The following is a 23532-nucleotide window of genomic DNA, read 5'->3' as shown; positions in this document are numbered from 1 at the left end:
CTCTGTCACTTATCCCTGCGGTGATAAATGGATAGGTACTAATAAATAATCTCACATTCTGAGCAGTTTATGGAGAAGGACTGCCATTAATTAGAGTGACAGACAAGTGGAATATATTAAGAAGATGCATAATGAGATAAAGGCTCTGAATATTGCTCTACCCTCCTTTCACCCATTTCCCCTCATCTTTCGCCAATAATTGGGCGAATTTTTGAGGGAAACCGCTGTGAGAAAAGTTTCTTGTTAAAATGGTCTAAGTGCATCTAAGAATTAATATTAATGATGGTGATGCATTTTATTTCTAGGCACCTTTCAGAGCACTCAAGGACACCTTTCAAGACACAGTTTAAAACAAGCGGCAATGTATCCATAGATTATAAAATCAAACAATTCTGTAAAATACAATAGAAGGTATTAACAATGACGAGACAAAAATCATGATTATAAATATTAGGTATAAAATCATCATCAAAAAGTCATCATCGGTGCAGGTGACTATATGCGTGTCTCCATTAAATCAGACTGAGTATGCCTGTTGTTTTTGTCATGAATAGTGACAGAACAAGGTCAAATTTTCAGAGCTTTCACACTGCAAGTAAAGGCATCAACCAATCACGTTATCTTTTACTTATAAGGGTAATAAAACAACAACATGGCGGTACTGCAGTCCAAACCAAGACAGCAAACTTTATTACTTTCTTTAACCTTGACAAAGGCAGCACATATCAGATCCAGTCTTTTCGTTCCTTTTCACAATAAAAGCCCTAGACTAGTGGTTCCCAACTGGTCCAGCTACAGGGTGTAGATTTCTCCTTATTGATTAGTTCAAGGTCCACACAGTCTAATACATTAAACATCATACTTGTGTTTTGCCATGTTGTCAAGCTACTTTGCTGCCTCTGTCCAGTAGCTGTCCATTAGTCACTTATTTTACAGCAGGAGATGGCGGTCCACATTAAAAACTCTGTGCTGGAAATGTACTTCAAAATTATTTTTTTTTTACAAACGTGACACATTTGTAAGTCACTTGTGGTCCATTCTGAATGGACCTGTGACCCACTTTTGGACCACGACCCACCAGTTCGCAACCACTGCTCTAGACAGTAAACACTGTGTGACTGGCGAATCTATTCATATCAAAACCTTTTACTGAACAACTGTTGCAACTGTCGCAAATTTGCATTGCTGCAGGTATGAATAGATTTGATGCGAAATTTTTGCAGGCAAGTATTTCACATTTTCTGGTTGTTTATTTGGCACGCCCCTAGTGTGTATAGGCCTTTTACAGTTACAGTAACACCAGCGATAGGTCAACACACCTCAAGTTTTTTTTCTCCATTGACATTAACGGCAACCGGAACAGACACAAGGCTTTAAAATACATTCACAAATTTTGCCCCAGTGTTGGTGTCCAATTGTATCATATAAAGAATCCAAACTTTGTTGGCTGCTTGGGTTTCCATTCTATCTAAAAGGCTAAACAAAATGTACTATTTTATATATTTTTTAACTAAAAAGTATATTACAATGATATGTATCATTTTCAGTTTTACCATGCTTGCCATGCTACAAATAACCTCTGTATGAATAATGCATTATTGACTGCTTGCTGATGACAGTGATCCAACCAAAGATGTAAAATGTTCCCTCATTATTAATTATCTGTTTTTTTTTTCAAGCTCATTTTCAGAGTTCATTTTCAGAGTTAAAGGGAAAATAAATAAATAAAGATACGAAAGATATAAGGAACCAATACAATCACAGTATAATAACGACAGAGAAAAAAAAGAAGAAAAAAATAAATAACTAAACAGTTAAAGAGACATGGGATTATGTATAGTAGAAAATAATAACTAATATGTTCTAATATCTCATATACTGTACACATTTTTATACATTAAATACAATGACAGTATAGCTGCAGTCTCCCATCATCTATCAGCCACCTTTTCTCAAACACATCTTCCCTAGTCCTTATTTTGTGAGTCACTTTTCCTTTTTATTAAATATGGGGGGGTTAGTTTTTTTTCCTACCCTTTTGGTTATCTCTTTCAGTGCTGTGATTCTCAAGATTCTGCTGAGAGACTGTATCTGGTTTAATTGTACAATATGTTACCATCCACCTAATTCTGTACATGGTCCAGTATCCTCCTATAAGTGTCTGTTAACTGAGCCTGTGTGCACATAGAAAGATTCTGCATATTTTTCCTCATATTCAAAATGTGTGTGTGTGTGTGTGTGTGTGTGTGTCTTGTGGTGGGGGTGGTAGCTGTTTATTTGTTTATATTTGTGTGTGTGAGTCAGATGATGGAAACAGTTTCATGCCAATGACAGCAGACAGTCTGACAGACTGACTGGCATGTTGCCATTCAACATAGCTGAGCCTAACACAGCATCAATAAAAAGTCTCCACCTGTGTTGCATAGCTAAATAAAGCTGCAAGCAGCTAATATATTGGTAGCCAAGCCGTAAACAGATAAATAACTGAGAATAAGTGCAAGTGAGTTGACTATTTTTAGGGAGACAGAAAACTGTCTTAAGTAAGCAAGTTTGGCGAACAATATGGCCTTTGCTGATAAGGAGCACAAGTTGGATGCTATATAGTGCTGCTGCCCAGATAACCCATTCCCTCCTTTCTCTCTGCTTCTGCTCTGTGTTGTTGTTGGTCATCTGGAAGTCAGTTAAAGACAGTGATTTATGCCTGGGGCTTCATGCAGCATAGCCTCATTACACACAGCCATTTTGAGAATCAGCAGATAATTACAGTATACATCATAGACCTCATGGGGCCCAGCAGATTCAGTCTATTCCACTGGCCTGTCATTTAGGCCATAGGGCCTCAGGAATGCAAAACTGGATTCTAACCTCATTTGGAATATAATTTGCTCTTCATTTTACAGGAATACTTGTTGAAAATTTGTTGTGGAATGTTGAATTGGCATCTTTTAAGTGCTCTACTGCGAATAGTCATTATAGATAATGATTTCTTTTTGCTAATGGTTTGTCTTTGCTCTGAAAAAAAGAGACACTACAGAGTCAAGCTTATTTGAGGGCAGTAAAATAGCTTTTAAAAAAAGAAGGACTTAGATTTTTTTTTTCAGCATTTAACATCATAATATGTTTATGAGTGAAATATACTGGGTTTGTGAGATCTTAAAGGGACAGTTCACCCCCGAATAATAAAGTGCATATTTTCCCCCTCACCTGTAGTGATATTTATCAGTCCAGATTATTTTGGTGTGAGTTGCCAAGTGTCTGTAGGGATGTCTACTTTTTCTCAAATATAACAGAACTAGATGGCACTCGGCCTGTGGTGCTCAGAGCGCCAAAAAATACATTTAAAAACCTGCACAGTGATGTCTCTTTCCAGAAATCATGACCCAGCTACTCAAGATAATCCACAGATCTTGTTGTGAGCAGTTAAACGTAGGAACTATTTTCTTTCTACCAAACTACACCCACCAACCGTATCACCATGCAGAAGGGTCATGATTTCTGGAAAGAGACAATGCTGTTGAGTTTTTTAAATGCCCTCTTTTTGTGCTTTGAACACCACAAGCCAAGTGTTTAGGTCTCCACACTATTTGAGAGAAGGTAGGTATCTCTACAGCTGATGTCTCCATCACTCAGCAACTCACGCCAAGACAATCTGCACTTATTAATAGCACTACAGGTAAGAGGAAAAATCTGTATTTTTGATTTTGGCTTGAACTGTCCCTTTAAAACAGAATAACAAACACACCAAAGCTAGACCAGCAATTCTAACAGACTTTCTTTTCCAATCTTCCATGAAGGGAACTTTAACTCGTGCCCGAACTGAACTGAATCCTGAATATCTGGACCTCCGTCCGCGAGCCGAGCTGAACCCTGAATATTGGACCCCTTGCACCCCTTTAGTGAGTACTGATGGTCCCATTTCTCACTAAACGATCACCATAGATTCACTTAACACAAGTCATTACTTTTAATAAAGTCAAATTATGTTGTACAGCAGTTATGCTTCACCATCCCACGCAATGGCACGTTAAGCTCAGTTATGATTTGTTGGATTCAGTATCATTTCCTCATTACATGACTCCATCCATGCTTAGGCATGCTTCTGTTTGAAATACTGCACTGAAATACGCTCTGCTTTCTCCACATCTTTGCCTTCCTCCCTATACATTGTTTAAATATAGTTTGCCTCTTAGTTACTGTGACATATTGTACTTACAACATCATTAAGTCCAAGGCCTAATGCGATGCTAATATTCATGCCATTTTTACTTGAGTAATAAGTATTTGTCTCATTACCTCCATGCTTAGAAAACACAGTGCTTGATAGTCATCTGGGGGTTGGAGGAGGTTTGCTTGTGTTGCTTTGCTCGCACACTGGTGAATCTTAATGATGTCAGTTTTTCTTACTCTCTGTTATCAACTACAGTGTATCAACATGGGGAGGGTTTCTTGTAAACTAGCAGCCTCGCCATATTCTGCCTGCACTGTGAACAGCAATGCCAAGTTTATTTATTTTTGCCCTTTCATGATGCAGGAATAATTTGCTGTCTGTAAATTCCTTACTCACCATTGTGTACTATGCACAGTGTTGGTTGGAGATTCGTCTGCTTTATCTACTGCATCTTTTTTCTTTCTATATCTGTCTATATCTATATATCCTTTGTGTTCTCTGCAGTGTGTGCAATATTCCACCACTGGAAAAAAAACTTGAACTTTGAGGTTTCTCAGTCTAAGTTGCAGGTCTTTGCATAGGCATCAGTGAATCCATAGAGAATTATTGATTTAAATAAGTAGTCAGTATTTCCCTTCTATGTCAGCCATGTGTGTGCCTCTTTATTGTACGCACATATCAGATTGCAGCTGCCCTTTCCTTACTGTTGTGTGAACTGTAGCTAAGTGATATATACACAACAAATCAGGGCAAATGTTCTGAATCACTCATATTATAGGCTTAAAATGAAAAACTTAACGTATGCAAACATAGCTTGCAAATTATTGATCAGTGCATTTGACCTTGTGTGAGGGCATCGTGGATTTGATATATCTGATATATGTGTGTTTTTTTATGAAGGCTAGAAGACAGGAATCTGTTTTACAAACCATTGTCTTGTAGTTACACTCTCGTTAGTCGTACTCCCAGTTTTCCCTACATTAAACATTCATCACCTGTTGTGCTCCCTTGGGACCACCATCAGCAAATGGGGAAAAAGCTAACAAGACAGAGGTATAGACACAGTGTAAACACAGGGAAGTGATGTCCCTCCCACCCAAACTCCCTTGGGCTGGGATCAACAGTCTGAGAGAACGACTCCAATCTGCATGCATTATGGGAGTAGAAAGCTGAAACATCTCTCTCTGTGTACGAGCCTGGTGTGCAGATTTCTTTGAAATGAATGGACTGCCATGTTTGAATACTTCATTCCTTGTTTAATACAGCCATGGCTGCGAGCGCAAAATGCCTTTTGACCCTGGCCTGCCAAATCCTTCTGCCCCTCCACACTTTCACACATGCTCTCCTCGGGCCATGTTTAACTATGTTAAACTTACAACTTACAGTATACTGGGCACAAAGTGAAAGCAAGCACTGCACAATCATACCGTAATGTTTCACTGCCAGCCTGATCTACACTAGAGTGCTGAGAAACTGATGTCCTTAGACTCTCCCTTTTTTTCTCTCCTCTTCGTTCCCTTTTTCTCCCTCTCCAGTCTTATACAATACATCAGAATGCTTATTAAAGGACTACAGATGCAGTAGCTCAAGGTGTAAATATCTCACATGGTATCCCTTAGGACTCCTTTTAATGTCCACAAAGCTGCTTGTAGACATTGTTCCTGAATTTGTGCGATTTCATCAAATGGAAACCCCACTGGTGATTTAAATAAACAGGGAAATATCCTTTGTTTAAAGTTTGATGAACTAGTGCAGTGCCTGTTTGCTGGGCCTGTGGTTGATGCTGCTTGCAGCTGTCTCGAGAACCACTCATGAAAACCAAAGTTCTGAGTACCTCTTCTGTCACTGCCAATACCAACATTCTTAGTTAGAGAATGGCTGTTTGCTTTTTATTCACAAAATCATTAAATCTTGTCCCTGAAAAACACGCCAAAGTCGCGGCCACTCATGGTCAGAAACACTGATGAAATACACGGAGGTATTAATTTCCAAATAGGGACATTAGTCTCTTACTTTGACATAACCACCATGGTTATAAAGTAGAGCATGGATTTAATTAGCGGAGATATTTCGCTGGCGGGAATGTTAATAGTGTTTATAGTTAGTATGCCATACTTACACAATTTAAGCTGGCCTCTTGCGCTCGTTGACTCCATGAACGTTCGCTTGTAACGTTACTTTACCAAGCAGCAAAAGTGAACTTAGCACTGATGTCCCGCCCCCGCTGCTGCACAAAGCACTGTTTGCTTGATTTTTAAAGTTTGATATTAAATGTTCCATGTGTCAAAATTGCACCAAATTTGACCCTGCACGTCCATGGGTCTAAAGAAATACACCTGCCTAGTGTGAAGTAGATCAGATGAACGATTCTCGCTACATCAGTACAGACCAAATCCGCTTTTATGTCTGGAACCTCCCGTCTACAACAGGCTTCAGACGCGCCCGTGTTGAGGACTTGGCTCAGATTCCGGAGTTAATCTCTTATCCTGAAGCCTCCTTAAGGAATCTGATCCTGTTTGATTCGGTGGTGGGAACATTCTTGCGACTGCATGCCTTTGCTTATGTCAACCCCAGCAGGATTCAAAACCCTGGACCTCCGCCTGGTAGACGAGGGTTCTAACCACTACAGTAGGGAGGCCCCACACCTACGCACAGACCCTAGACTGTTTTGAGTCTTCTCTTAATCCCACTGTATAAAAATGAAAAGTGAAGCCGAACTATCTTGGATTAGGCACCTGCCGTCTTGTGCTGGGGATGTCATTTGGGGCCAGAGTCTGTGCAGTAGCGATCGCCGTGGTATGGAGTTCCAGCCCATACACCCGTTCGACCAATCTCGACCAGCACTGTTGATCGATTGGCCCACATGGCTGTCAATTATGACATCAAACCCCCTTTTTTTATAGCATCAAGTAACTAATTAAAAACAAACATCAGAAAAATGAACACTTGAACATACATCAGCATGATAATATACTTAATAACATAAACAGGCTTTGGGAGAAACTAATTTGATGTGACGCTGATCTCTAAGTTTGGCTTATGTTGCATTTGCTAACATGGAGGGGGCGGGGTTTATGACCTTTACTGCGGCCAGCCACCAATGGGGCAATCAAGATGTTTTGGCTTTACTTTTAGGGAGCTGTCGTGTTGTCCAGTTTTACATAAAGAACATATAAATGGTTGAGGGACCTGTAATATGATATGAAAGTCTATGTTTTGTGTCTCCCTAAAGCTTAAGTCAATATTTGGACTTTAGCCTGATTTAATGAACAGAATTTCTCAGAGATCTCTCCCAAGCTGTATTCAACGGGAGATCTCTCTGGCTTCGTTAAAGCACTGTGTTGTTTGCTTATTGGGCCTCACCGGACTCGAAGAAGCTCAAAGACAAACACATGCATGCGCGTGCACACATAAACGCACACATGCTCACACACCATCACCACAGAGGAGCCCCCTTTCTTCCAGCCCAAGAGGGAATGATGACTCTCATTATCGCCTCAAAGCAAGATGGCCACAGTGCCCCTACTCAGCAGCCCTATTAAGTTACCAGACAGCTTCATTGTATTGGTGTTCGATAATTTCCTTTCCTCTGTCATTCCGAGTGCATCAGGGAGTTGTATGGTGAGGGAGGGGTCGGAAAAGTGGCAAGAGCTGACGTGAAAAGGCACAGCTGGCTGAAATTATTCCCTCCCATGGTTGCTGAAACTGCCGGCTGACTGTTGAACAGTCCTTGGCCACACAGACACCTTTGCTAATCAGTTAATCTGATGCAAAAGTCATGTTGACTGGAAAAGATGCTTGAGGTTCTCTTGCAAACTATTCACAACACACAACAAATTGCATCTGCTAGAATAGTTGTTTTGCAGCAGGATGAATGCATTAAGAAACTGCAAAAGTCACCTTGTAGACTGCATATGACCCATTGATTTATTGGGAGTTTTTCACTCTGTGGTCCCCAGACTCAAAGGGATCAATATATTTACTGCCATGTATATTTATTAACAGTGTCTGGAACACTGGAGTTTCCCAATGTATTACAATACCGGCGTGCGGGGACTCCAAAATAATCAAAGCTGTATGCCCCAAGGATTTTCTGTTTGCCACTAAAATGAACTGTGATACATGACGTTCCTTTTTTAATTCACAATATCAAATAAGCTTAGAAGACAATTTAGAGAAATATAAATTTAGCTTCAGCTGCTTCTTTCAAGAATGAAAAAAGTAAGACGGATGTCATGTCATGAGTAATGAGTGACTGACCTTTGGTTTCACAAGGTACAGTTGCACTGTATTTTGGCTTTTTAGCATTTAGCGTGTCCTGTTGGTGTGCACATTATTGTTTTTGACAAGTTACTATTTAATTATTGTGTTATGCTGATTATTGAACCTAGAGCTGGATTTATACTTCTACGTTGAGTCGATGCTGTATCTATGGCCGCCTTAGCCTGATGTGCACATCCCCAGAAATGTAACTACACATCGCAACGACCGATAAGAAACAATTAATTGTGAAGACAATAAAGCCCTCACTTAATGCCATTTTAAGTATGTTTGCGTTAAATATCCTGCCCTCGTGAGTTGAGTAAAGTCTGCTAGCCACTAGGCTTGTTTATGCAATATAAAATGCCATAGGCTTGTGCTAATAACGTTAGCATGTTGTATTTGTTTGGAAAATGTGTCTAGCAGAAGACAAGTGTTTTGTCTATGAACTTTGCCAGTTATAATGAAGCTGATTTGTGTACTTGTGTTTGATATTATCGCTATTAAGCCGTGTTTAATGTGTTTTAGATGTGTTGTTAAATCAGTCAAACTTTACAGCGCTTCACAGAAACCCCACGGCCAACTAGCCTTCTGGAGGTGCAACACAGACACACCACTGAACAAGTACAAAAAATGCTCACAGCAGCGTAAGCCACTTGTGTGAACTACAGCATAGAGTCGTTGCACAACTATAAATAAGTCTTAACAGCAGTTATTAAGGCTCTGCAATTTCGGGACTGTCGAGTGGGTATTTGAGTTTGAGGAAACATCTGAACCAAGTCATGACTAGGGAGTCGAGAGAGGCGGTAGTACCATCTGAGCTAGCAGAGAGAAGGTTTTTGAGATGAATGGTGTTCAGGGTGCTTGCAAGTTTAATCAGCTTTGATTACAGACCTTTTAATGGCAATTTGAATCGAATGTTAGATCATTTCACTGAAAAAAAAAATGTGGGTGGCAAAAAGGAAAGGGGAATGAAAGTAATCCCATCACCACATGATTTTTTTTTTTTTTTACAGTGTTTAGTGGGAACATATGCCAGCTGGGTCTCACTCGCAGATTGTCAGAATCGCTGCTTGGGCAGTGTCTCCCATTTAGTGTCAGCGTGAGATGCACCTGACTTTCCACCAACTCCAATATAAACTGATCCATGTCAGTTGTAGATGCTCAGAGCAATAGATGTAGCACCCTGAGCATGTTACTCCATTCAAAATGGGGGAAAAGGGGAGATGGATGGGTCCGACAAATACGTGACTTTGACCCAGGAGACCGGTGTTTGAGACTAACAAACAACAACACTGGTTGTGCTGTTTATGCCACACAAAGTCAGGTGTTTTTTTTAGCGACATCTGTAATATTTTGTTGCCCAAACCTAACTGCTGACTCCGTCTATGTCTTGATACAATGCAAAACGCTGTCCCTGGCATCATCGTAGTAACACCTGGGCCACTGCCCAAGCAGCATTATATGACAAGTAGTGATGAGATCATGTTGCCTATGTAGAGTTACTTTATTGTTGCTCTACAGGAGATGAAACAGCATATATGAGGTTTTACTTGTCTCGTGTAATTGTGGACAGGTTTTATAAAATTGTGACCTTCAAAAGTGACAGTTCAGTACGTAGAGTACAGTAACGTAGCAGTTTTGCAAGCATCTACCATACCAAGGTGACATTAGGCACATTGTCAAAAACAATCCTTGTGGGTGTCACTGCGGAGGCTGAAGATCAGCCAGTGACGAATACAGTTATGTGGTTTACACATAGGGTAAATGCATTACTTTGTAAAATGTACTTATTGACCAAGCCGGAAAATCACATTAGCAAAATGCTACAGACACTTGCAGCTATTAATGTTGACAGTATTTGGACCTTTGAAAGAGACTGTGATGGAGTGCTAAATCATATTTGGGTATGAGCTGAGACGAAACAGAAGACTGCAGGGGGTTTGGAAGCACAATAGCCAGAATTACAACTTTAATATCACACTGGGCCCTCTAAGATACAATTTGCAAACTTCACAGCAGTAAATGGGCTACAACTTTTTGTGTTCTTCTTCCAGGCCAATTTTCAGATTTAGATTTAGGTCCTAACTTTTGCACAGCAGTTCTACTTTTGACCAAAAAAAAAAAAAAAAAAAAGGCAACATAAAGAAGTGTAATTATGATTCAGTGTTTCAAAAGTTTGGCCCAACATGGGCATTTTACTATATAATGACGGAAACTCTGTGTGTCTGTTCCACGTTTTTTGGTCAATCCATGTGAAATTTGGCACAGTGGTAGAGGGTCATGGGAGGATGTGAATGAAGCAATGTTACACCAATTGGCCAAAGGGGGGCGCTATAGCAACAATTGAAATTGCAAACTTTGAATGGGCATATCTCATGCCATGTATGTCTTAGAGACATGAAACTTTGCACAGAGACGCCTCTCCTCATGAGGAACAAATTTGCCTCAAGAACCCATAACTTCCGGTTATATAGATTTTCCACCATTTTGAATTTTTTGAAAAACACTTAAAATCGATCTCTTCCTAGGAAGTTTGACCGATCTGCATGAAACTCGGTGAACATAATCTAGGGACCAATATCTAAAGTTCCCTCTTGGCAAAAGTTGGAAAACTTACTAAAATTGAGCTTCTATAAGGCAATGAATATTGTGGAGGGCGTGGCTCATCACATAAAGGTGTATAACATCTCAAGGGTTTCACCGATCACCACGCAACTTTGTAGGCATATGACCACACATAATCTGAGGGGACCCCTCCATTATTGACCCCATCAAACAAAATGGGGGTGCTAGAGAGCTAATTTCTTATCTAGGCCTAACCGCCATATCGATTTTTACTAAACTTGGTAGATATGTAGAACAGGACGCCTCAAGGTGACTGGAGAAATTTAACTCTAATTGGCAACTGGGTGGCGCTATAACAACAGAAAAATGCTTAAAAATGGCTAAAATGCGACATATCGCTGTGGCTCCCTCTGTGGCCAAATGTTTGGGTTTTTTTTTTCTAATTTTTGATATGACTAAGTCATGGTATGGTATGCTGTACTCAATGGGTATGGACTAGTTATCATTATCATGTTAACAAAATATGAAACCGGTATGAGGGTGTCATATTTACAGCTTGTGCATGATGGAAGTGTTATTTAGTGCAGACGTTTCAAATGCCAAAAAGCCATATTTGCTATGTCTCACATCTAATTTTGGCACCAAATATATGCTCTTGCTACTGATTGACCCATGGATACCTGTATTAGTCATAGAGTTTGGTTTGACATGTTTCCTTACTTGTGTGCTGTTGTATATTGTATGTCTTTTGGGATTTGGATATGAATCCTTTGCAACCTGAAGTAGTAGCATTTTGTATGTTATGTTTTCTTTTCAGAGGTCACCTTTTTGATTTTTCACAATAACGGTGACTGTTTAGAAAAATGAAGAGGGGAATTGAAATCATTGTATTAAATCTCCAAAATAAAATGACTCTAAAAGAAATTAAAGAAAACAGATTACCACACGCTATGTCTGTGTTCAGAGGAGTGGCTCCTTCAGAAAATGTTTCTTTTGATTTTTTCTTAATAATACCAAGAACTCTCCCTGAGCCCTTTCTCTGAATAGTACCTTGTAGCACAGTATGCAGCAAGCCTACGTTAACATTTTGAATAGCCTTCCGTGAATCAAGTAAAAGAAACCTAGATTCTAGACCACAGTATCCTTTGTACAGGAATGTTATTTTCTGCAACAAAGCTTTTTTTGTTCAGATTTGGAAACTGCTGCATGTTTTACAGGCTCTGTTGACAGGAAAACTTTAAGGTGAGATTCAGCAGTGATCCTAGGAGAGGTGCAGTTGTCATTGTGTGTGTTTTCCTGAGACTATGTCTCAATCAGCCACAGCAGAGAAATGCTCCGCGGACTGCAGAGTGGAAAAATGTGATAAAACCAGAGAGAAGAGGAAAGGCCGGGGGTGATATTACTTTATATGAAACCGGTTCTGCTCTATTCTAAAACTCCAAATGATATTGCCTCTATACATTACTATGCTTTAGTCAGCCTTTTTGCCTCCTGAGCACCGATGCTCTATTCATGATGAGAAAGACTATAGTAATTTCTTATGTTGAGGCATAAGCTAGCTTAAAGAATTTAAATTATGCCACAAAGTTCTGCCTTGGGGAAGCTAAATTTGTTTACATTCAGCCATTACTAAATAACACAAGCTGTCTCAATAGTTGGTGATATTTTTAGCTGTCTTTTCTTTTTTTTCCCAGCACTGCAAATCACACACAAAACCCACCCACACTTTGCTTTTCATTGCTTGTAGTACTCGCCTTATCCTACCCCTCATCATCTACATCGCTTCTTATATTACATGGGTGATTCCAGTTGTCCAACACACACATAGCAATCAATGAAATCCATGAGGGCGGATTCACACAGGCTCTTGCTTGTGATAGATTTATGTATTGTGGTGGTTACTGCAGGCAGATGTGTTCGATCCGCGAATGCTTGCACTGTGCTTGTGTCATCTGCTGAGTAAGTTTTCATATACTAATGCTTTATTTTTACACCTGTGTGTGGCCTGTTCAGGGTCATTGGACGCTATGTGTGTAGATTTGATCTTACTCTGCGCATACAGTAGGTGTGTACGCAGAATTACTGTCTGATTCAAGACGTGCGCATTGGCTAATTTTGTTCTCAGCACCAAACGAATGTTAGTGAATCAGAAACTCGAGCTGTGGTATCTTCCAGCAAGGCAATATAAACTATCTTAGGACCTGCATGGAGGTAGATCAGAATCTCTTAAATATCTAGCATGCCTGTTAAAAAAATGACTAATATAATAATTTCATGGCACTAAAAATTGGTCGGAGTCACAATCATTACAGGTAAATTCAATAAAAACCAAAACTGTTACATTTCAATATGAACATTCTCATAATACTTTTTTGTAAGCTAAGACTGGAATATTATTATATTTTATCCTTGAATAATAACTGATGAGGTTGAAATAAATGCATACACTAGTAAATTAACAGTTTAACAGAATATTTTTGGCCATTAAAACTTTATTTAATGACTGCAGGTTTACTATGCTATGAGTTTAGTTAAAAGTCGTGTGGTTACGAGCCCTCATTTGTGCGTATGTGTGTGAGACAGTTCTAAATTTGTTCGAGTATGAAAAAATTGAGTTAAAATACTGATCCATCCCAGATTTGTGCAGAAAGTGTTTGTATGCACAGTTTAACCCCAGATCTCTGTCTTCCACTGTTTGTACATGAGGCGTATTGTGTTTGTGCCTTTTCATGAAACAATATTCACAAGGGGCCAATAGAACCTTTTACTGTTGGTCATTTTTGGGGGGCGGGGCTTAGCTAGAGGCAAAACAATTCTCTACAGACATTAGCTAGTGATAACTAAGTTCTGTTGGTAGACAGTGGAGGCAGGTGATGAGAGTGGTGCATTCAGAAATACTCATTCCAAGTGATGTAGTGCACACTGACACAAACTGGACCGTAAGTCAATTTGGAGCGTTGTCAGAGTGTACCGTTCAGTTATTCAGAGTGCCACACTCTCGGAGTAGCTGAGCGCCCTCTAGGTGCTCTAATGTGAAGGTGCGGACAGGGCTTTCATTTTATTGTAGACTTAATTTACAAATGTACCATGTCTGGTCACTCACTCTTCGGGATTGTGAGTGTTAATTGAATAAGTAAACACTGAACAACAGGACCAGACTGGCCGACCCGTATGCTCTCACTCAGTGGATGGATGATTTGACAGGATTGTCGGCTTTGTGGTTGGTTACTATGTCAATCTTATAAGGAGGACGACACTTGAACGGTTTCCTCCAGTTTGTTTTTCTCCCGAAGCTAACGTAAGCTAATGTGCTAAAAAGTTAGTGTTGCAGAAATATCCAATGTTCCTTCCTAAAACCTCCCCAATTTCTTATTAGGTAGACATGATAACCCCCAATACACAAATTGTTATTCATCCCTACAACAGTAAATACTTTTTCTCTAACCTATGACATGCGAGAATGTTTGATTATGGCATTATGGCATTTAACCATAGTTGTCTTAGTTTTTGTTGACGGGCAGTGGCGGCTGGTTTGTGAAAAAAATTAAGTTTTGAGCCATGACTGCTCCTATTCTGGCTTCCAGGAACACAACAAGGCAACATTTTAAGACTCCTATAGCCTACAGCCCTGTGGTGGTGAGTCATGTGTTGCCTCCAGCTGGTTAAATGACGTCATTGTGATGTCAGCCCTAAAAGGGTTTATAAGGCAGCAGAAAATGTGGTGAATAAAACATTACAGAATGTTTAGACCAGCTATGCTAAGCAGTATTATAGCTTTCAAATGGTACATGTTAGACTGATGGTATCTGAACAGCTACAATATGACATATATGTGTACTTTCTGTGAGTGAGTGGAATAGTGGAAACTTTGCTGAAATCAGAAGGCAGTAGTGAAGTCAGGAGTAATGGCAACGACCTGGATTAAGCCGCAGTGGCTTTGTATGACACACTACTTACTCTTCTTATTGTTCGACTTTCTCTGAAGGTCAGTTTGGCCATTAGCTAGATCAGCCTAACACTGCATGCCCCACCTCTCCACTCCAATTCTTCTCATCTCCCCTCTCCTCACTTTTTCTCCCCCCTGCGCGGTCGGAAGAGAGATGTGATGGGGCTAAATTTATCTTCACACAAACCAAAGCTAAGATGTTAAAAGAGAACTCCTGCCAGCTTGGTAACTTGACTGCTGACCGCGATCAACTTTACCTTCGCGAGGCGTCTGTCAAAATAACATGCACTCATTTCTCCTCTACCCTTCGCCTCCATCCTTCTCTCTTTTTATCCTCATCCTCAACCCGATCCTCCCATCCCCTGTTTTATTAACAGCAGAGCTGGTGGCTTGTGATAACTGGTCACTCCTCCAGGCGTTGAAAGGCAAGGACACTCTATTATCCTAGCTAGATGGATGGGTTGAAATATTGCCTGCAAGTGGTAGAGCCTGCCAAATCCTCCAGTCTTAAAACCCCTTTGTCTCTGACAAGGAGGAACATTAGTGAGAGGGCCAGGTTCTTGGATAGGGATACGCTTCTCTGAGCACAACATGGGGAGAGTAAGGCGGACACAGAAGTGCACATGTGTGGAAAGGAATTCAGAAATTGAAAATGTCTTTGTTTGCTCTATATGTAAGAAAAATGATGAGAAAACTTCCACTGCTGTGATTGTATAACACTCTCTATCCAGCCTACTCTCCCCATATGGGTGTGTGCATGTGTGTGACAAAGAGGCAGAGAGTAAGAGTGAATACTTTGTATACATTAAAATGATTAACGTGGCGCAGGTAGACAGCCGGTCAGCCAGACAGCAGGGTCACATATTAATTAGTGTCCTAATTATCAGTGACCTTTACCGCACAACAGTTGCAGACTTGTTTTACCCTCTGTGTCTCTGCCAATTCATTCAGGAATATGTAGCCTATTTGCAACTGGCAAGTGTCGGTAGTTCATGCATCTTAAAATAAGATTTGAGAAACAGCTGTTGTGGTTTAGCATATCTGTACATCTTAATGATTTGGCAGCGTGGCTATTAGTCTTTACAGAGATAATGAGAGATAGAAATAAATGCTACCTTGTTTGGCTCGTAGCTCTTGCACTTTGGGGTCATTTAGTGAGGTTTTGACAGCACAGTGATAAGACACATACTTGTTTTCAGATTTTGTCAAAATCCAGGCAGTGTAGCTTCAGACACAGTGGACACACAAACAAAGATGCAGGAAGCAAACTGTTCCATTTTACTGAACAACCTCTGCAAAGGTCATATGCTTTATAGCGTACAATTCCACTGAATGCTAAATAACTATATTTAATCCATTATTTCTTGAATTTACATCACCAACACTTTCTTATAATTGAAAATGTGAAGCTGTGCTCCTTGTCACCCACTCTCCACAGCTCTTTGCCAGAAGGCTCTCCTCATTTGCTTTGCAGTGTGCACTCTCGCTTTAGTGCAGACAACAATTGGAGGAGGATGGATTTTTGTTTATAAATCAAGTGATTTTCTAAAAGGCAAAAACCATTTCATGTGATGTTTGGGGTCACTATCTCTACATCTATCTTTGGGGGCTGTTAGTCCGAAGAATAGACTGTCTTCACATGGGAAATTGCAACATTGGTCAATTGTTCAAAGAGCTTCAAAAAGCTTCTTTGTTTTCATTCAGTCGCAAAGTAAAGTAGTGTGACGATGTAACACCGTAGGCAGGGAGCGGGTCAGGGCAAATGGATGGGCATACAAAGCATCTGATGGTGACACAGCAGCATGCAGTCTTCTATTTTGGCTATCTTGTCCTTATATTAGTGAAATACTCAAATAGGGTGGCAGACGTTTTTGGAATGTTTATATTCCATAGTCCTGCTTTCACTGATTTACATTACCCCTGTGTATTGCACTAATAAAGCCAGGGGATTGAACAAACTTGTTCATATCACATAGTCAAGTTATGAATAGTAATAGCTCAAACATGGATATATCAGTCTGTGTAAGAACATGATAAAGCACACTGGTTTAAATATGTGTTTGAGGTTCTAAGGACACTCTGAATAATGATCAAGGATGTTCAACATTCCTATTATTTGAAAAATAAAGCCCCGTTTCCACCAAACACTTTCAGTATTTGGAACCAAAAGTAACCCTTTACACATGGTACCTAGACCCTAGGATTTCCATCGCAAACAGTGACAAAGATGGACGTCTGCGTCTTTTTTATCGTCCACAGAACGGGGTTGCATGCTGACATTTTCAGATCAGAACAAAATAGAACAGGCTGCAGTGAGAGTCTCTCTCCGTTGGATATTTCAAAATAGAGGGTTTGTGCATTTAGTCCTTCTAAGGCAAGCTCAGGGGTTTAGTGTTGCCGGAGCCCACAGGAACAATGCTCCGCAATGCTTTTTTTTGCTCTGAGTAAGGATAAGAATATATGACGTTCATATAACCCGGTCAAAATTGATAGAAATATATATAAACGCTTGAAGATACACTCATTACTAAAAGTGAATGTCATATAAAACCTAAGCTGATGGTCAAAGTTGTCACAGTGAAATTAAAGGTGTGCTGATGGATTCGAGTCGTCAGCTCATGCATTGAGTAACATTACAAGTTAATGTTTCCTCTTAAAAGTCGCCGACAGTCAGCCCAGTGAATGAAGTTATTTTTTACTCCAACTCCAGCTGCTGCAAGAGGCAGCAAAATATCCTTTCATTTTAATTTAGAGTCTATTGATGAAACTCTTACGAACAGTCGTTGCATACACCTAAGACCAGCCACAACTCGGCCCTGAGCGGAGTGACCATCCGCTATTGAGCAGTTAATGGACTGCAGTGTTCACAGCTCCACCTTTTAGTACCAGATCTGTGTGCTAGCTACCCCAACAGAGGGGGGACCACAAATGGGGATGTACAGAACGGTTTCATTGGTACCACAACTTTTCACAGTGGAAACTGAAAAAAAGCAAACTGAACTGAACTGTACAGCACTGCTTGGTGGAAACTGGGCTTAAGCTGAAAAATCCAAGTACATAAGCCATTAATAGTAACATTTCAAACAAACATATAAATGGATACATCTCCCTTAATATGAAGTAGACATTCAGCTACATGCCAAGGAGAGAATTGAACAGTCCACTAAAAAAACTTAGCAACGCATTTGCTGCACATTTTATGCATGAACAAGTTCAAGTACAAAATTGGTGCTCATGCATTATTTACAATGGTGCTGTGGAAGAAAAGTAAGAATTTACTGAAATGAGACTTTACTGGCTCTGAATCAGCCTCCCCTTTAAGCGCAAGATTCACATAAAATGTCCATCTGGCATCTCTCACAGAAATGTTCAGCTATGAAGTTTATCACTGCCTCAAGGACTTCTTTTTACACGGCATGCTCATCGTCCATGCTTTTTTTAATTGAATTAAGGAGCACTCAGTGTGGCATCTCTGTTATTGTTATCTTGTAGGTGTACAGGGTTATTAAAGAGGGACGCATGTTAAGTCATTTGTTATCCCTGGCATTCTAATAAACATGTTGGCTTTGGGCAAGGCCTGTAGGTTGTCTGTGCAGTTCAGATTGATACTCCTGCCATATCTGGAGCTATACACCTCATTATCCTAAGAGGATGCTTAAGAGGAGATGAATCTGGGGAAGAGTGTGGAAGACAAAGCGCGCGAGGGGAAAACTGCTGCTCATCTTAGTCTTTTTCTGTTATAGGAAAGAGCCGGGGAATGTATTTGAAACCACATATGTGCACAGGAGATCCGGTGTAAACATGTCAAGACATCACTGACTGAAATTTATTAGGAAATTATGTCTTTAAGCACTGGGTATTTAGAAAGGGATGTGTAAAATAACAGTCTAATGGGAATAGAACACATAGAACGGAGACATTTAACCTCATCGCCCCAATTATTCCCAACTGAGAGTCACGCTTATTTTGCTAACTTTTTTTTTTTTTTCCAGCTCTAGCACTGGTTCTTGACACATATAACCCCATGGGTTTGGTGTCAGGCAAGGCTTGATTTTACTAATTGGTACCAAAGCTGTTAATTGGAGCTGTGGAAACAAGAAATGGAGAATCGGAGGGAAGTCTCTTGGGAAATATGTGCTCAACCTCATTTTCCACCTTTACTCATTGTTTTTTTTTAACTATCTAACTGCAGAGAGGACATCAGTGTGTTGTCACAACAAAAAGCCCTGTAGAGAAATACAGTATGAAAAACAAACGTATAGCAATGCATATATTAAAAGGAAGCTACAAAGGCCTTTGTGGCATATTTTAAGAATTGCATGATTTGACAGTTTAGTGGGGCAGTAATTTTAACCCCTACCCCCCAGTACCAACATTGTTAAATCAAAACGAGTATTGATTCAATACCAGTGTTCTGTTTTCTCCCAAATTATGAAGTCTGTAAACCTCATGTTTGGAAGCATTGAGTTTGGCATTTTGGTCATCACTGTCTTGTTTTTATTTGGAGCCAGAAGTGACCATATTTGGACCAGGGGTTGGAGCTAGTTAGTTGGAGGAGTGAGCGCTGGATCTGACCTATAGGCCATTTTCTCATGAAGTCCGGACAGTGTCCAGAGAATCAGGTCCACAGATTGTGTGGAGTTTCCCTCTTACACATGCAGCTGACAACAGTAGATTGTGTGTGGCAGAATAGTCCATTTGGTTAAGGTAGGGGGCAGCATATGGGTGAAGTTGTCATGAGGCAGGACACGAAGCAGAATACACTGTGGTCACGTAGCCAGTTCATAATTTTATCATGAGCAACAGAGTCTCTTGCCATTCCTTGAATTTGTCTGATGATATCTGAGTTGGCCTTTAATGACAGAAGATCCTGTTTCTCTCCAGTTAGACATTTTGGTTGCTGTCTCTGTCTTGTTTTTTGCAGGTTTTGCACGAGCCGCATGATAAAAACGTCATCCACATATCTACTCGGACAATTACCTGCTCTATTTACGCATGGGCTCAGTCTGACATTACACAGACTTTGTGCTAGGGAGTTGGCAGGAAAAATTTCGTAGTGCACGTTCGAAAGGGATTATAGACTTTGGTGACACCTCAAAGTGGCCATGCCCTTGTTTATGCGTAACTCTAAGCCTCAATAAAGTACAGTTGTCATGAACAGGGAATTCAGCTATAGTGACCAAAACAGTTTTTGTGCCAGGCTGTAGTTTAACAATGGGGGTCTGTGGGGACTGACTCACTTTTAGAGCCAATCTCAAGTGGCCATTCAAGGAACTGCAGTTTTTAGCACTTTCACATTGGCTTCATTTTTCAGCCCCGGAGGCTGCCACTTGGGTCACACAGCATAAAATGCATTTTTTCCAATGTAAAATGACCTACTGACAAAGAGTGCAGAAAATGTCTCTATCTACCATTGCAAGAGTTTTGGTGATATTAGCTAACTGCGGAAGTCATTGTCAAAACTTAGCCACGTAGCCACAATGAACATGAGAAATTAGTTACTGTGCACATGTGAGTGGCGAAATATAATGGCAGCAAACTGTATGTGGGACGATGATGCTGAGGGTCTGAATCAGGGCCAAAACTGATTCAATGGTTCAAATCACTGCATCTCAAGTTAATAGCATTTCAGTGCTAAATTGATATTATTGTCATTGCTATGGAGTTTTTGAACTGCACTTTCAAGAGAGCACTTAGCAATCAGTGCGTCCAGCATTGTGATGGCTCTTTCCTCAGATGTTTCGTTGCACTAGTGTTGGCTGTGCATATGTGCTTTTTGGTAAGCTCTCATGAGTACACAGAATTTTAAAGTCTTATCTTTTAAAAAGGGATTGACAGATGGATAGATGGATAGATAGATAGATGGATAGATATACAGTCTTACATAAGCACAAAGATCTACTGCAACATGCTCACAAAACATAAAACACAATCTCCTTTAGTGAATGTTTTCTCCGACTGTGATCATTTAATCTCTTCCAGCCACGTTACCTCTTCTCAGGGGCCAAACAGTCATCCCCTCAAATGCTCAGATGATTTTCCATTGTCAGCCACATTAGCAGCTTTATACTCCCTGTCATTCCTCAGCAGCCTCATGCTGTGCACCTTGGGAAATACAGTACGTACAATTTATCATGGGAAATCATCATCAAAAAACAGAGTAAGCATAAAAAAGCATCAACTGTGAAATAACGGAAATGGAGGAACATCCCTTTTCTCACTGCCGCAACAGTTCTTGTTATTCTTTGGTGTTTGAGTTGCTCACTCTAACCCAATATGCTGTGACACTGACAACCAAACAACGCTTTTATTTATTTGTCTATTTATTTTGTGATGTGAATTGGTTTCAGAGAGACACACTGTCAACTTGCACATATCACTGCTTGGCGAAAAAAACATGTATCTCCAAAATGTCAACTTTATAGGAACTAAGATGTGTTTTCATCTTGGTCGTTATGTATGTTTGAGATGTTTCATTTGATATTAAAAGGGCTTTATGAGCCTAGGAAGTTGGGGAATTTTCTGAACCCTTGATGAGGCATGTAATCCCTCACTTTATCTAAAATTAAAAAAAAAAAAAAAAGTCATATCACTTTATCATCTGTTCAAGACAGTGGCCATGTGAAAGAGTTGTGTGTGTTGATATACTATAGTCAATTTAGAATTAAGTTACTATATAGTAAATACTCTATAACCTGGGTCTTCAACAGGGGTCCGAGATAGGGGTGTGCCATATCATCTTGTTCATGATAATACTGGTATAATTTTCAATATTGCATGAAAAACTCATATTGTGATACTTGCAATATTTCGTCTTGTTGACATATTGACGTCAGCCTGTTACCCATGGCAACAACAAGCATGGCTGAAAGCGAAATTATTACAACTTGGCTGTGGTTCCAAAAAGAGGAGCAGCTTCAGTAGTGTGGAACAAACTGTGGTGTCCTGAATGTTTTGTGAACAGCCCCTAACTTCTCAGACTCTTTTAGTGACTTGCCGCTCAGAGGGAACTCATTCAGCAGCTCCTCTGGCAGCAGCACAGAGTCTCTTCCTCACTTCTCTTGTTGGGTGCACACAGGAGTCGGTGTCATCAAGTGATTTTTGTCATAAATCTCAGGTAATATAAATCTATTTAAGTTGGCAGCTCTACAAAAAACCCCAAAAAACTGCATATATGTGAATGTGCTATAGTTGTGGTATCATAACAGCCTGTCACAGGTTACAGCGTGATAATTAGAGGAGAAATGGCAGAGCATAAAGGTCCAGGTGGAAAAAACCCCAACTCAGTCATTTAGGATTTTGCTAAAAGAAGGAAATCACCTGTTGATTTACATAAATGGATCCCAGGATACATTTTCTGTATTTTAGAGCTGTTTAAATGTGTAATTTGTGGTAGATTTTATTTTGTTGGACTATTAATATTGTATACAGAATCTGAATCTCACTCTGAGTTGCTGTTGTTGTTTACAAGCTAAAGAAATTGGAGATTGTTTTTATTTTTTACTGAATATTTGAAGGCAAACTGTAAAACTATATCACTTATTTTGTTGCAATTCTATTTTCTTAATTTAATAATAAAATGTATATTTTCTACTAATTTGTCATATCAAGAGTATCGTTATCACAAAACTACCCTGAAGTATTGTGATATTATTTTCGGGCCACATCGCCCACCACTAGTCTGAGACCCACAGAGGGTCGTTAGAGCTACTGCAAGTGGCCCACCAAATTATTGTTTGATCATTTTTTATGTTTTTTTTCTCAGAAAATTGTAAATATGTCTGAAAATACGCATTGATATGAATTCAACATATTTTGCCTGTTGCAACAACTTTGTGCAAGTGGAGTTTCCACCCTCACCTACCGTAAAAGCAGATACAGGTCAAGACTGCAGCCTTAAGCTGAGATGGCCTCCTGCCCAACAACCTCCATCTGCCCAGTTTAAAATGCAATGCAGTTTTATACTATATATATTTTAGGGGGTCCCTGCTCCGTTTTTCTTTTAGCTACGGGGTCCTTGGCCTGAAAAACTTAAAGTATCCCGGCTCTTTAAATTAATATCATCATAATATTGTGAAAATGATACCTTGAGAGTAATAAGCATATTTATGAATGACTTATACCACAAACATGGATTGAATTCAGCCGCACACTCAGACTGTAGTTGAGCTTTTTCTTTGAAATAACTTTATCTCTATATCATAGGCAGGTCTATTTTGGCAAGACATCCTATCTTTATTAATGGAATCCATGTGACCAAGTGTCACCATCAAAAACTTCCCAGTGACAAAATTGAGCCTCGTAGGCAACAGATGCTGCGGCAGCTTTTGATGTGTTGCCCAGTACTGAGAACCCATGCAGTTCAAGTCTGGATGCTAACAAAATGTCTTAATATGTACAACATACTCACATGAAGCCAGCAGTGCAGTCGACATGTTGGAATTTGTCCAGAGTGCGTTGGAGGACTTTCAGATGTAAAACTGGACCGGGACTGTTTGTGAGACATCAAAATGTTTTTCTGACACCAGAACATTAGCCGTTGTGCTTAAAGTCAATCAGGAAACATTTTATGACATTTTATTTAGTCCAG

At 39.9% G+C, this 23532-nt stretch overlaps 1 protein-coding gene across 4 annotated transcripts in view; it reads left to right on the top strand.

Annotated features, from left to right (window-relative positions):
* pcdh9 (protocadherin 9) overlaps positions 1-23532 on the top strand; it is a 322243-nt gene that overhangs the window by 82092 nt on the left and 216619 nt on the right. For 2 of the 4 annotated variants that reach the window (XM_033618943.2, XM_033617315.2), the window contains exon 3: positions 3795-3896. The exons of the other annotated variants lie outside the window; for them this stretch is intronic. In XM_033618943.2, the coding sequence (XP_033474834.1) occupies positions 3795-3896 (102 nt within the window). The remainder of the gene's footprint in view (positions 1-3794; positions 3897-23532) is intronic. 4 annotated transcript variants of the gene reach the window in all.

The sequence above is a fragment of the Epinephelus lanceolatus genome, chromosome 2, assembly GCF_041903045.1.
Source record: "Epinephelus lanceolatus isolate andai-2023 chromosome 2, ASM4190304v1, whole genome shotgun sequence".
NCBI classification, from domain to species: domain Eukaryota; kingdom Metazoa; phylum Chordata; class Actinopteri; order Perciformes; family Serranidae; genus Epinephelus; species Epinephelus lanceolatus.
The sequence above is the reverse complement of the archived record's forward strand: the minus strand, read 5'-3'. Positions and strand labels throughout refer to the sequence as shown.